Raw genomic sequence first — 14,652 nt, forward strand, 5'->3', positions numbered from 1 at the left:
TGTGTGATGACAAACCAAACGAACAGCTGCAGCACATCTGTTAAGTTCGATCAGATGTTGCAATCCTTAAGTAACCCCACAACGCCTGCCTCCGATGTGATATGCAGATGAATACTCAAACTTTTAACCTGCGAGCCCACCCAACATAAATGATTGTCCCTTTTTATTTTTTATTTTTAAAGATTTTACAGCTTGGTTTTGCTTTTTTAGTCATTGATTATTCTATTACTGTTAAAGGCCTTCGAGGTAACCAGTGAGAGGAGTCTCTTTGTCAGTCATTTCTTTGCTCTGCGTCCCATCTCATGTTTTAGTGAGGATGATGACCTTCTCTCATGTGGACAGATTGCAGGAAATGCTCCTAGTTTTACTGGCCTCCCTTTAAGTAGATTTCTGCAGATGTGAAGCAGCAGCAGCAGAAGCATTCCATGAATGGACGGTGTCAACAGTGCACAGGCATAACTCAAGTTTAAGGCTTCGTTTGTCAGATGCATTTCATAAATGAATTTACGGCATGATTTGGAAGAACTTCTTCACATTTTGAGAAGACAGGCTGCTACAGAGGGAAGGAATGCGGTTATCTTTATGAGGTCAGTAGTGTCATTATGGCTAAGAAGCTTTATAACAAGTGAAGTCAAGGAGAGGCACATGTGAAAGTGTGATCTTTATAATGTGATGCTTTATAACTTTCAACCTTGGCTGCCCAGGTGCTTTTCTTGTCCTTGCATGTAGGTTATCAGAGCAAAAATCCTTGCGTTTGTCTTAGACAGAGCTACAAGAATTAAACATTTCTCCTTTGTTCCCCCTTGTGAACCAACGGCAAATTACATTCAGGACCGCAGAAAGACCTTGGGCTCTCTGGCTGGTGTAGCAGCTCCCTGCTCTGTTATCTGCTCTGTTCTGCCTCTGTGCCTCTGACAGGCTGCATCAGAGGGAGAGAAGCCAGAGCAGGGAGCTGCCTTCTGTTTCTCACACACACATCACTCCAGAACTTTATCATATTACAAGGCGATCTGAGAGGACTCAGAGGACACCAGCAAAGCAACGTCTTGAGCCAGGCACTGCTCCCCTTGACCTAAAGGAGGCGCTGGGCTTCAGGGAGGCAAAAGGGGGGCGGGTAAAAGGGCAATCAGACAATTCATGGCTTTTGTTTTAATGTTAGAGCTTGGATTTATGGATGGTTTTGTCAAAAGGAAGGGTGAACTGTTAAGACTTAAAAAAAATAGACAAGAGGAGAAATGGTAGAAGGAAATGGTAGGATGGGACATTAACTTGTATGACACAAAAAGTGAAAATACCAGTGTGACTGCCACAAGCTGTGGGAAGAAAGGGAAACGTAGAACTGAGCAGTTGCGGATGGACACACAGAGACGTTTTGTTTAGTTCTGATGCAGTGACCATTGTGTCAACGTTCTGACGTCAGTGCATTGCCATAACGCTTAAACGTGTCACTCAAGGAGCCCTTCATTCACTCACTGCAGTAGTCAGTCAAACCAGAAGATGGTGCAATGGAAACTCACTAAAGAAAAGCCGCAAATCCTACACAACTGTAAGCACAACCTAACTATCCCTATACAAAAATTAAACCAAGGAATGCTGTTCATTGGGTTTTAAGCTGTTAAATATATGTGGGTTGAAAAACAGCTATTCATAAAGGGGGTGTGAGGATGAAAGGGGAAAACTGAGAAGGTACGGGCCATGGCTACTTGGAGGCGCAAGAGGAAAGACATGATGAAGAAGAAAAAGGAGAAAATGTCAGGAAAATCTCCTCCACTGACTTAAGCTGCTTTCAGATTTATGGGGTGTTATGGGTATCATTATCCATCAACCAAAGTGGATGAGGTGACGAAGAAATGTGACGCCCATGTTGCTGTATTTATCAGCGCACGCAGCACGCCACAGTGTTTTTCCTTCACGTGTCTCCTCCAAAGCAAACTGACTCTGGGGTTGAACAAGTTTGAGTGCGCCAGAGCAACATCCACCTACATCCACGCTTAACTTTTCCAAAGCCAATCTACCTAGTACGGCTGGTTCAGTGACAAGAGGTTTGGACCACCGAGGACTGGTAGATGCTTTGATGTGGTGCTAACATATGTGCAGCGCATGGGTACAATCACTCTAAAGCACACTTGCAAAACACAATTTTACTGCCTTCTGTGCTGCATCAGTATCCTGCATCGCAAGAACAGTGGGATACTCAAAGACAAGAGAGTGAGAAAGAGATAGTGTAGGCCGTGCTAGGCTGAAATACTGGAACCTTATGCTTGGTTAGCCTGGGGGAACAAAACCTGCCTAGTTTGACCACATCTCAATTTACCAATTGAGTTCAAAAGTTACCATGAGACTAATTAGAGAGCAAAATGCTGAGGATTTGTTTTAAAGTGCTGTTTTGTTTGAATGAAATACGTCTGTGCCCATGACTCGGCCGAGCTGGGCAAAACATGGGATGTTGTTAGTCACCCATCCGTCCTCTATGGCCTAAACATAAAACTAGGTGGTTTAGACAGATCAGTCATCAGCAAACCAGATCCAGAGCTTTTCTATTTGTGTGTTTTAAGAGTAACCAGCAGACCAGAAAGATCACTTTTAGAACTTTGAGAGTGCAGCAAACATATTCTTTAGTCATATCCATTGTTTCCACCAACTTATTGTTAGCATGGCAGATGGGTTTTAATGGTTGCCAGATGATGGTTTAGTGTCTAACAGTTGGCTTTCTGCAGTGTCTTTTAACATCATTGAAGTAAGACCTTTGTTTTTGAGTCTGGATGGCTCCATTGGCTGTGTGTAGGACTGGTACATTCGAAATCAGGGTTTGTTTCCCAGGGGGTGAACTAAGCTTCATTCAGTGTGGGTCCTTGAGCAAGACCCTTCACGCTACTGCCTAACTATGTAGCCACAAAGGGGCTCAAGTCTGGGTCCCTGGCCCGAATAAAATACAGGGTTGTGTCAGGAAGAGAATCTCTGCCAAACCGCCATATTAGTGAAAGGTGATTTGCTGTGGTGAACCCTGAAGGGATACGCCGAAAGGTGAACAACAAGAAGAAAGACTTTTGTTTGGGAGTTGAGGTGTGCAGCCTTCATAGATCTTCTTTTAACCCACCACTAAAGCGACATTCACACTGCCCCCGGCAACGCACATTCAGGCAGCCACTTTCAAAGAAAAGTCTCAGTAAACGCCCATTTTTGCATGTTTCGGACTTCCGCATTCAAAACTCTTGTTCAGAAGTTGCTACACAGGTTTTTACAGCCGTTTTTGGGCTCTACCTACAAATCGCTGGCCATTGAAGGCGCATTTGCAAGTTAAACCAGGTGGAACTTTGACCAACTAGGGACTCACACTTAGTATCAGCGAATGGATGGTTTTCCCCTTTAATTGACCAAAGTGCCAACCCTTTGAAAATTGAGCATTGAGGAGAAATTTATAATTGCGGTTTGTGCCCAGCTGGAATTATATGGCACCAAGTGTTTCATATATAATCCATTGGAATAGAGCTGTGAAAGAGAAAATCCTGGAGCAAAAGAAAAAGAAAAAGGAGAAAAACTTTTTTTTTCCTGCTTTTTCTGTGTGAACACCATGCGCTTTCAAGAACCGTCATTTAGCGCATTCTTAAACATGCATTACATACCCAGTGTGTCTGTAGCTTAAGAGTGTAAATTTAATACCTGTGTTAAAGCATGGAAGGGGCGTTCGTCCTTTAGCTACTACAACCAATAAAATATTTGTTTACCAAATGACAGAACTGCCTTAAGCCTTGGAGGCAAATCTGTAAAGAATCTGACTGCTCATTTTCCAACAGGGAGATCTTTTTATTCTCATTTCTGGGGAGTTTTACCAGAAGACTGTAACAGTTTAAGTTCTTGAGCCCCTGATAGGCTGTTTGTATGTTTCGCATGTGAACAAAGTGGGAGTGAGAAAAGTCTTAGATGTCAGGATGCAGTTTGAGAGGTGAAGGACTCCCCTGTTGCATGAAACGCCCCAGAGGATTTCTCTCCCCTTCCTCTCTTCCTCCTCCTTTTCCTTTCCCCCCTACAGTCTCATCTCTTTTTCTGTGAGATTCACAATGCTGGGAAGAAATGTGTCATTAACAAGAGAGACCAAAATAATGTTTATGGCCTCATGCAGAACTGACATTATTTTCCATATCAGTGCAACTGCAACGGCCCTGTGGAGGAGTAAATCTGATTTTCTACTCCCCTTGCCAATGGGAAACATCATGGGAAAGAAAACAGATCGGATTGTTGGGGAGATGGCCTGACGCAGCTGTAGGCGGCTCTTTTTGTATTGGGATGCTGTGAGCACACATTTAAAAGTGTGTTTGTGTGGATGTTAAAAGTGAAAATGCTAAGAAAGCTAGTATAGAACAAAAGAAAGCAAACTAAAATGTGTATAAAAGTGCAGCAAGGAGTTTCCAAATGGTCTGGAAATGCTCTCATGGCGACAGTGGGTCTGTTATCAATCGCGGTCACCAAAGTTTGAACACATAAATGTATTCCTCAAGGACAGCATAACTGCTGGTTTACTGCCACGTATTTTGTGCCCTATTTGTAAGAAATGCACTAACTAGAAGGGGAAAAAATTGGGTTAGTTTATAGTTTGGTGGAATATATATATATATATACACATATATATATAAGCATTTAAAATGATGAAAAAAACAGCAACATGTGCTTTGAAGGAATGTAATGACAGAACAACACTTGAATTGACCTGCTACATCGTGAACACTAAGGTTGCCAAAGGAATAAGGCATGGAAAGCTCCGTGTTTTATGTCATAACATTGCTGTTCTTGTATGTACGCTTTTAAATCTGTGTTATGGGAATAGGGAATGTACACGGCGAGTGTAAGAGGAGGTTAACAGGCCTGGAGCTCATTTGTCCTTGCTTGGCGTTTCTGCTGTTTCAAGTCCATCCTCCCACCTTCTGGTTTCAGGATCTGGAATGTCTCTGCAGATGTGGCCAGTGACTCAGCAACCAGCTGTACTCAACATACAGCACAGCATACACACCTTAGTCAGACCAACCCTTTGCTTGAGCGCTGTTTACTTGATCCATCTGCTCCTGCTGCTTTATGTTCTAACTGTCTCTTATCTTAAACGGAATTCCTGCACTTTTCTCTTTGTCTCTTTGCAGTAACTCCAGATTTTTCTTTTCGACTCTTTAACCATGTTTTACTTTGACTGTCAGAGGTCTTATTGGCTCCTAAATGACACACTTCCTGGGCAGCACTATGGCTAATAGCGACCAAAACATTCTCTTTATTTACTGAGCTCATAAAACATCTCTTTCTCAGGAACTCTTGAAGACACCACTAACACTTCCTGTCATCCACCTCCTATTCTCCAACAATTGCTGAAAACTGGTAGTGTTGAACATTTGTAATATATCTTATTGAAAGATGACTTTTTAAATAAAGTAACAATTATGTAGGATGGCATTTTGTGAGCAAACATGAGTTGGAGATAACTTTGATGATGCTCTACAACGGTGGTCCCCAACTCCCAGGCTGCTGAATAATACTGGTCCATAGGACGGTTGGTAATGGGTCACAGAGTAAGAAAAAAAAACATGAACTACATTTTTTTTCCGTTTTATTTATAATTGGATGTGGCACAAAGATTTATTTTGGGAAACATCTGGATTCTCTCTACCACATCCAACTCAGTCTTGACACGACACTTGTCCAAGATTCACAACTTTCTTAAAACAACAGCACATATCGCTAAATTGAAACCCCCCAAGCTAGCAAGGTTAACAAACAACAAACATATTTGGGAAGTTAATTTTTGCAGAAAAGAGCCAGTGAGGAAAGCCTGTGATTTCAAAGAAAAGATAAAAAAGTTCCATTTGACAAACAAAAATCAGGAGTCTTTACTCCAACTATGGAATTATTGCTACAGTTGATTCTACACACTGTAATCAATCAAAATGCATACAATTCAACAATTGGCTGTCTAATAGTACAAGGACGTTGCTAATAAAGTTGATCAAATGACGGATTAATGTTTGTGTTAATCTTTAGAAAATACCAGTTTTCTCTTGGTTTCTTCTTTTTTGGTATTTATTTGTCGTGCCTTAAAAGTCGGATGAGGCGCAAGACTGCTACATCACATTTTAATGGTTCCTATATGAAAATCTTGTGTACAAAGAACGATGGATGAAGTTAAACTTTACCCTCAAAAGTTAGGGGAAACTGGAGGCTAACAAGAAACAAATTGGACTTACACTATAGCCTCACACAGGCTGGTCTGTGAAAACTTGTCTGACATTAAACCGGACCTTGAGCTGAAAAACGTTGGGGACCACTCCTCTACGACAGCATCAATCTAATATACAGTTCTTGATCATTTGGCGTTTTTTCTTAAGCCGGCCTTCAGACTCCCTGTCAAATAAAATCAGACAAGCTGGGTTGTCTTGAAATCTCTTATTGCTGTCATGTTAACTTGTAAAAATATTGACTTTGGCTTGAAGAGGTCACTAAACTTTTTTGTACCCTGTCATTGGTTTAGAAGTGACAGGGTGGTTGACCGTAGATACTCTGCAAGAACTTGTTGTCAACTTCAACTTGACAGCCACCGTATGGACACAGTCACACACACACAAACCCAGACAAAAGCTCAAATATGCTCAGCAGCTCCCACACGCCCATCACAGTTGTCACCCCCCACAGCCCTCACTTACTGGATGTTGCCCCCCATATTAAAGCCTTTCTCACTTTTGTCTTCTATCCATCCTTCCAGCTGCCTCTCCTTTTCCACTTCTCCCACCCCCCGCACATTGACCACATCCACTAAACTCACTCCACAGGCACGCAGTGTGTTGAGTGTCGGAGGCGTGCGCTGCTGGCACTTTCCACCACCCCTGCACTGGGCTCAGCTCCAGCACTGGACTGGCTGCTTACTGTCTCTTTCTTCCTCTCTCACTTTTACTTCAGCATATTTCTCCAGCAGACCAGCCTCCTACAGTACCGTCACCCACGCCCTCAGGTCAACCAACCGCCCAATCACCAAAAAACAACAACAACAAAAAAAGAAAACAACTTTTGCAACAGTTGTTTCTGAAGCGAGGAGGAATTTGGCTACCAGTTGCACTAATGTTTTCAAGATGGCTTTGACTGTTTGAAGGAAATCCCCCCACTTTAGTAGCCATTTCAAATTCCTGCTGAGCTTTATTGTAAGGAAGTAGGCGCTGGGTTAGTCAGCGGCCCTCTAGGGTAGCATGTGCAGTCTGCCTCTGGTTCTTAATCTGAACAGTTGGCTTGTCCAGTGCCGTTTCTCAAAAACACTGTTGTTTCTATGGGTGAACATATCTGTGGAAGGTCTCGCTGGTTTCTTCTTGAGAGTCTTAATTCCTGGCCAGAACATGGAGCTGCAAGGATTGGAAAACCCGATGAGAAAGACAGTGAAGTGAACCTTTTATCAACAAGCCTGTTCAATATGTTTTTGTTTGGTAAGTCAACAATCACCGATCCTTTTTTACTTTTTTTTTCTTTTCTTTATACTAGTAAAAGTGAACAATTATAAAGAAGCTTTGAATCTGTATGAAACAGCTATAGCTTTTACAACCAACAGCTGGATTTTAAGCTGCCCTCACTCTGTCATAACCATTTTTTATATCACCTGGCCATAATGGTTTAATTTATGTGAGGGTGTGTGAGTTTTGTCACTGGTAGTGACTGTATAAGCTAAATCTGTTTAACTTACTTGGGGTGCTGGACAAAGCTGAATGCTGCATGGTGCTGACCACAGGCTGATAGTCGGCTGCATTTTCTGTCCTGACTTTTACTGAGATAAATGAGATTTTGTTTTTTCACTAAGAATTCCTTTCTTTTATATATAGTTTGCTGTCTTTGAAACTGCTGGTCACTGAGCTGTGGAGAGCAGGTTCATGGAGTCCCACCTGCAATTTTCTTTCTGCCTCTCCCCTCTTGTCGCCATCACTCTCCCCTTTCACTGTCCGTCTTGTGTCCTTTTCTAGACGGCCTATCCATCCGTCCCTTCAGGCAGCTGTCGGAAAAGAAGAGCCCCTCACTGCTTTGGCTCATTTTTCAAAAGCACAGAAGCAAATATGTGGGGCAGGTTATATTAGTCAAGCTCTGTGTAGATAAATGGGTGTGTGCATCTGAAGAAGAAGAAAATGATTTTGGTCTGATTCCCAGCATCCAAAAGAACAATGTCTTTTGAGTGGGTGCTTGTTGTATTCTTAGCTCCCCCCCCCCCCCCCCCCCCCCCCCCCCATCGCTGCTTGGCCTAGATTTTGATGAATCCCTTTACATCCTATTATTGTGTACTTCCTTGTTAAGGCACCAAACAACCACTCACCTCTGAGTTCTGTTAAAGAGAGGGGTGCTTATGAAGCTGCTTAGTGACCCAAACAAATCTCCTTCCCTGCAGCCAAGTAATTGAAACCAGATTAAATTCCTTGGGAAGGTGTGTATAAAAGTAATTACAACTGTGTCTTGGGTCCGCACATTGACAAAGTGCATCTGCCCACCGTTGTAGCAATGCCTACCAGCCTCCAGTGCGATTTTTTTCTTTTGTTCAGATGACAACCAGGCCTTCCTTCTTCTGCTCCACCTCCCAGTTTGCCAACACTTGTTGTCCAAGTTAAAAGACAATAATGGCTTTTGGTAAAACTTCTTTTGATATGCGTTTGTTTTTCTGTTGTCCTGCATTCATTTAAACTTATGTTTGGGTGTCAAGACGGATGTTTGGGTCTCCAAATCTTAGAGGTTCATAATGTTTTATTTCCTTAATAGGATTAAACTCAATGGCTGTCAGAGATTGGCGCAGATTAGGACACACATGACCCAGTTTTCTCAAGAGCTCTTCCAAGTTTGCTGGCAACACTTTAGATCTGGAGTAATAGATAAACATTTTTTAAAATAATCGTTACAAACAGAGCTGACAATATTACTGGTGCTAAGATTTTTATGTGGATGTGGCAGGCTCTGTGGATCCAAATCACCACTTAATAAGGCTACCGAGTAAACTGTATTTAGTTCAGTGTTACTGCTGCCATTCCTTGGATCTTTGCTCCACTCATTTTATTTCTTTCTAACACCATGAATTTTACAATGTGTGTGGTTCCTCACTAACACCTCTAATTATTCAGGGTTAAATTGGTTCAAGGACAACTTTATAGGACATTGAGGCTCACTGGTGGGACGAGAATATTTCAGATTTGTGCTGCATCATGGAGTAAATGCACCAAATTCACCATGCAGGAGGCAAACTGAAAACACAATGAGAATGGGCTCAGATACTGGGGACTGACAGACCTAAAAGTTAGCGACCATTTTGACAGACGTTTTTCAGTATGTCATACCCGTCACAGTTCTGATGGGAGAAATGTTCTGCTCCTTCTGACACAGAGGCAGTTTAGAATATTTTTATACGACCTCAGAGTCATGGAGTTATGTGTTTTTAAGAATTAGATTTTCAAATATCTACTAAACATTCAATGTTTAGATCATCTTTTGATCTATTTTAAAAGCATTCTCAGTGGTCTTTTAATTATGATTTTGACGTTTTTAGCCAAAATAAGAAAACTTGTGTCGTTTTTTAGGACATAGTTGCTTCAGAGCAGCAGGAGTTGTGGGTGGAACTGTTGGTGCGCATTAAGCCTGCCTCCATTTCTCATCATCCCTTTGTTAATAACCACTTTGTTTGAAAAAAAAATACTCAAAAAACAATTTTGTGCAAAATTTTCTAAAAATATGTCCTCCATCATAAGAAAAATGCTACAAGAACATGTTAAAAACAACAAAAACACGATTTTCATCTGAGTGGGTCTTTATTGAAAGTGATCTGCAATATCTCTGATCTTTTGGAAGCAACTCCAAACTGTTTTAGATGTTGTTTGTGTATGTGTGAACTCTGCAGTATTTTATAAGCTTTCTGGATCGAGCTCTATAAATGCCATCTGGTCATTTTAAAAACACTAGAACATGCTATTAAATGCAGTTGCAAACAATGCCTAAAAACTATGTTTATGAAGGAAGCTGCAGTTGCTGAACCTTTGTTTGTCCATTACCATGTCAACCTCACTTTAAAGCTGGAAGTCAGTTTTTACTAATTTATCGTGAAATAGCCATACTTGGTCTGGTTTTTTAGCATGGCTGGTTCGAAGTTAGGCACTGTTTCTCGTCTCGCTCTGCATTTGTTTTTGTAAAAAAAAGGATAAGGTCTGATGAGGTCATGAAGGCCGTTGCATTTGATACAAAACATTTCAAAGGTTTTCCTTTTTCCCCCTCCCTCCCAACCTCATAGATCTCCTTGCCTGGTACATTTGCTTTAAAGTTTTGTCCTCCCTTTCTGACAGACGCTCTCTCCTCTCGGTTTGTAAAAATGGGCTTCACAACCTCTCTCTGTCACTATCTATTTCTCTTTCTCCCCTTCCCTCTCTCTCAGAGGCACAACTGTTAATAATGCAGGAGGATTAGATGATTTATGTGAGCCGGAGGCACTGAGGAAAGCTGGGGATCCTGGGGGCAACAGGCAAGAAGCGGAGGGGAGGGCGAGTGTGTGGAAAGTGGTGGCATACAGGAGCCCAAGGTGTCTGAATGATGGAGGCTGGATGAGTGCCTGGTGAGTGTGCTGGCCGTAATCCACTCCCTTCGGGCTGCCCTTGACCCCCCCTGAACGTGTTGTCCATAGAGCCGTGCCAGGAGTGTTCCATGAGGGCAGGTTGATAGGGGGTGGCACCAGAGTGAGGAGGAGGAGAGCAAAGGTTGAAATGAGACAATGGCATGGTTCTTGAGGTATTTCAACAGAGCAGTTCACAGTGCCTACTAATCAACCTTGATTTTTGTTATCATCAACGCTCTATAATTGGAATTTTAGAACAAATGTTCTTTCACTGTGTCTCCCTGCAATACTTCCTTGTAATACAAAAAAATGGAACACATTTTTTGCAGCCAAACAAAAAATAAATCTCAATCTCTACATTTTCCTCCAAATAGCTTTGGTTTTCCGATTACTGTAGTTTGACCTAACGACATTGCTGGAATAATAGCCTGTGACAGCATCCAAGTGCAAAAATGAACCTAGAAGTGGTTCAGCCATATTGACAGAAGCTAATTCTATCCAACTCAAAAGTGTGTGATTTGGGGGGGAATATAAATAGTTATAATTTAATGAATCCACCCACCTGCCAAACAAATAAACCCGACCCTAATTAAACATAAATAAATACAACTGATTAAACAATTAATTTTAACAATGATTCAATTTGTATCATAATTTTTTGAGGCAGATCTGATTAATTGTTGATTTTGGTTTATAATGAACAATTCGATTGAATCCATTTCACTATAAACAATCCAGGACATCTTTAGCCAAACATTGAACCGATGTGACTCAAAGAAAAATACCTGGATACCGAACAGTGCAGTTGAAGTTTTCCAGATTCATTATATTTTTTGCAAGTGTAGATTAAGTATGTGTACAAACAAACAAGTACCATAAACAAGAATTAATGGCAAATCCATTCACATTTTTGTTTCATAAAGTTCACCCCACCATCGAAATAATAAAAACGGAACATTATACCACACTGTATGGTCATATGTCTCCACACATTGGACTGTAATGATGGCTTGATCATTTCTGCTGCCATCACGTGTGTTGTCCGCTGTGATAAACTTTGTTGTTTGTATGTTATAGTAAAATAAAACTCGATGCATTTATTAAGTCAGTTAATTGCTACACTCCTGCAACTGATAAAAAAATCCATTCGCCATACTAAATATATTTAAATCTCTAAAACAATAAAAAAAATGTTGAAGGCCAGCTGAACATGGGTTTATTTATAGGACAAAGTTGGACTTCTTAACATGGGAATCAATGGGAATAGTTTCTTTGGAAACCAACTTGTGGTGGTCATTGCCAGAACTGCAACAATTGTTACCTTTGGTTTGGTCCCATTTAGGAACAAGATGTTTTTGACGGTAACAAAGTTCTCTGGAAATCTTTTGGTCCTGTAGAGTTCTTCATGACTAACACAAGTAAAACCTTACTTTATGCCAACATCAGACCTGTTATGTCTCAATATCTTCTCACTTTGGTCCCCTGTTCTCTGAATTGTAGGTTTACCTATGCCTTGAGCCAGACAGACCAGTTTATAACTCCTCCATGTCCACTATATGTGCACACTCCCTTAGTGCCTCATAGGTTAGGGCCTCAGCGCAAATGTTTTCTCTTTTTTACAAAGCATACATTCAAGCATGGATCTTCTAAGAAGAAATAGCTAAATCAAGCATCTAAAGACGCCGATCATTTGTAGTATGTCCTTCAATGTGTCAACTATTTTTTTTTTGTAAGCATGTGCTGTTTGCTCACAACTTCATGCATGTGCATGAGACTTTGTTGTGGTGCGACTTGCGGGAAATAAATGTGTAAAAAGGTCGAGCACCCAAGCCCCTCACCCAAGCACATTGGTGGGCGACTAATGGTAATGCAATTCAAGCAGTAGTTAATCAGCCTGTTTTCTCCATCCTGCTCAGTAATGCATAATAGACAATCAGTCCCCAGTCACATGGGCGTTTCTACAAATGGTCAATTACTCATCATAGTCTTATTAAACACACAGTCACCCAGCTAGGGACAGACTGCTTTGCAAGTGACATCATTATATAAAAGGAAAAATTAAAACATTGCAATGTAGTTAAAAAAGAAGCAGGTCCGGACAAATGAAGGAACCTATTGAAATTGGTATGAGGCATGCAGATAGTGCTATTGTTGATCAGAATGGGACAGTGAGCAGAAAAAAATTGGATTTCTCTGATAGAATAGGGGGAGTGATGAAAGAAAAGGAGTAAAACACCAACATGGAAGCAAAGAGGAGAACCGGACTGTCAGCGTCATGTAGAGAAAACCAAGACTGAGAAGAGACAGAGACGAGGTGAAATGGAGCAAAGCAATAAAGGAGATTGAGGGCATGAAAGTGAGAGATGGAGAGAACAAGATAATTGAGGGAGGGAGAGAAATTGAGAAAGGGACACTGGGGAGCAGGAGCAAAAGTGTGTGAGAGCGAGAGGGAGAGAGCCTGAGAAAGTGTGTATTCAGCTGTGAGATGAGACCTCTGTCTGTCCATAGGGAAACGTGGTGTGAGGGGAGAGAAGACGAGGGGAGAGGACTGTGTTGACAGGGAGGGGGAGGATACACATAGACACTCTTTCTCTCACACATATACTGTCACTCACTCATCTGCTGCCATGCTTGACAGTTTTTACCCAAAGAGAGCCAGAGGGCGCTCTTTTTGTACATTTACAATGAGATCTAACACCACTTTTTAAAGGTTTGGGGGAATCACTTTGAGGTTACACTGTTCCATTTCTCACCTCTTTTTTTTTCTCTCTTTTTGCCACTGTCCCTTTGAAAATGCAGGCAGCGGATTGATGGGGAACTCCTCCGCCTCCTTCATGGGGACCTTTCTGGCCAGTAGTTTGGGTTCCCCCCCTTCCCACCCGCCTCACCCTTCACGGCCGCCTTCCTCACCTTCTTCACCTTCCTTCCGAAGTGGACCCCACTCTAGCGCTTCTCAGATCTGGTTTCCCCATTCACATGAAGGTATGTTAAAACACACACACACAATAACACACCACAAGCTCTAATCTAGGCACACCTTGCAAACATAATAGGAGTCTTAATCGATGAATCCACTTATGTTCCTGTGATCCAACCAGATTGTTTGAAGTTTTAATCAAATCGATCTATAAAATTGTTTCAAAATGAAATAAATCGATTACGATCAATATTGGGAAATGCTGTTGGATTGAGGCACAGTTGGTTTAACATGACAGCAGTCACTTCTCAGTAAGATTTAGAAGAAAGACTTTGCAGGATGTAGTGTTACTCCGACAGTTTATTTATGGAATGTCTTGGTTTTAGACTTAAGTATGGCTTTTAACTGTCTAGTATGAGCTGGTCTCCCACCCTTTTATTTGAGAACCAAAAAAAGCCCCAGCGTGCTTGGGATGGAACACCATGCCGCCGTTTCTGGATACAGACACAGGGTCACAAGTTCAGCGAAAGAATCTTGCGGTATTCAGTTCATGTCAGCAGGAATGCCACTCCAGACTCTTAAGCAGCACATGTGAATGCGAGCCAGTTAAAAAAACTTGTTGTAAATACAAAGCTTTCAACTGGTGTCTCCATCACAGCTTAATGGGATGGTTCCCACCCAACACACAGTGTTACAAAACCTCGTCTACACAAACATTTGCACGGTTGGCCCAATAAAAGCACACAGACACACACGCAAAGTTTTGTGTTAACCATTTTTTGATGGCCACTGCTAGTCAGACAGGAAAATTAAAGAGATTAACAAGATGAGGACTTCTAAGTTAAAAAAAGGGAAAATAATAGAAAAAGATTGTTAAGTTGGGAGAAATAGCATTAAATGAACAAAAAATGTGGTGCAATGCACAAGTTTCTGAAATTCCAAACCATGTCAGGAAACTTAGCACCGCCCCATTGCTTTCAAAGGAGTTGAGGTTATTGTATGAGCTCTTAAAGGCCGTGTCACACAGCCACTACATACATTTTGCGCATTTTCCACAATGAAATTTTGGTCTTTCATGATACATATTTACGTGTGTGTATGTGTATGTATATATATATATATATATATATATATATATATATATATATAT

At 41.4% G+C, this 14,652-nt stretch overlaps 1 protein-coding gene across 7 annotated transcripts in view; it reads left to right on the plus strand.

The window, feature by feature from the left end:
* The window catches only part of LOC101172334 (BAH and coiled-coil domain-containing protein 1), a 61,424-nt gene that overhangs the window by 18,158 nt on the left and 28,614 nt on the right, over nt 1-14,652 (plus strand). For 6 of the 7 annotated variants that reach the window (XM_023957528.1, XM_023957531.1, XM_023957532.1 and 3 more), the window contains exon 3: nt 13,385-13,567. In XM_023957528.1, the coding sequence (XP_023813296.1) occupies nt 13,385-13,567 (183 nt within the window). Of the gene's footprint in view, nt 1-7,239; nt 7,446-13,384; nt 13,568-14,652 lie in introns of those variants that run through there. The other variant, XM_023957533.1, reaches the window with a different exon arrangement.

This window comes from Oryzias latipes, chromosome 8 (genome assembly GCF_002234675.1).
Source record: "Oryzias latipes chromosome 8, ASM223467v1".
Lineage (NCBI taxonomy): Eukaryota > Metazoa > Chordata > Actinopteri > Beloniformes > Adrianichthyidae > Oryzias > Oryzias latipes.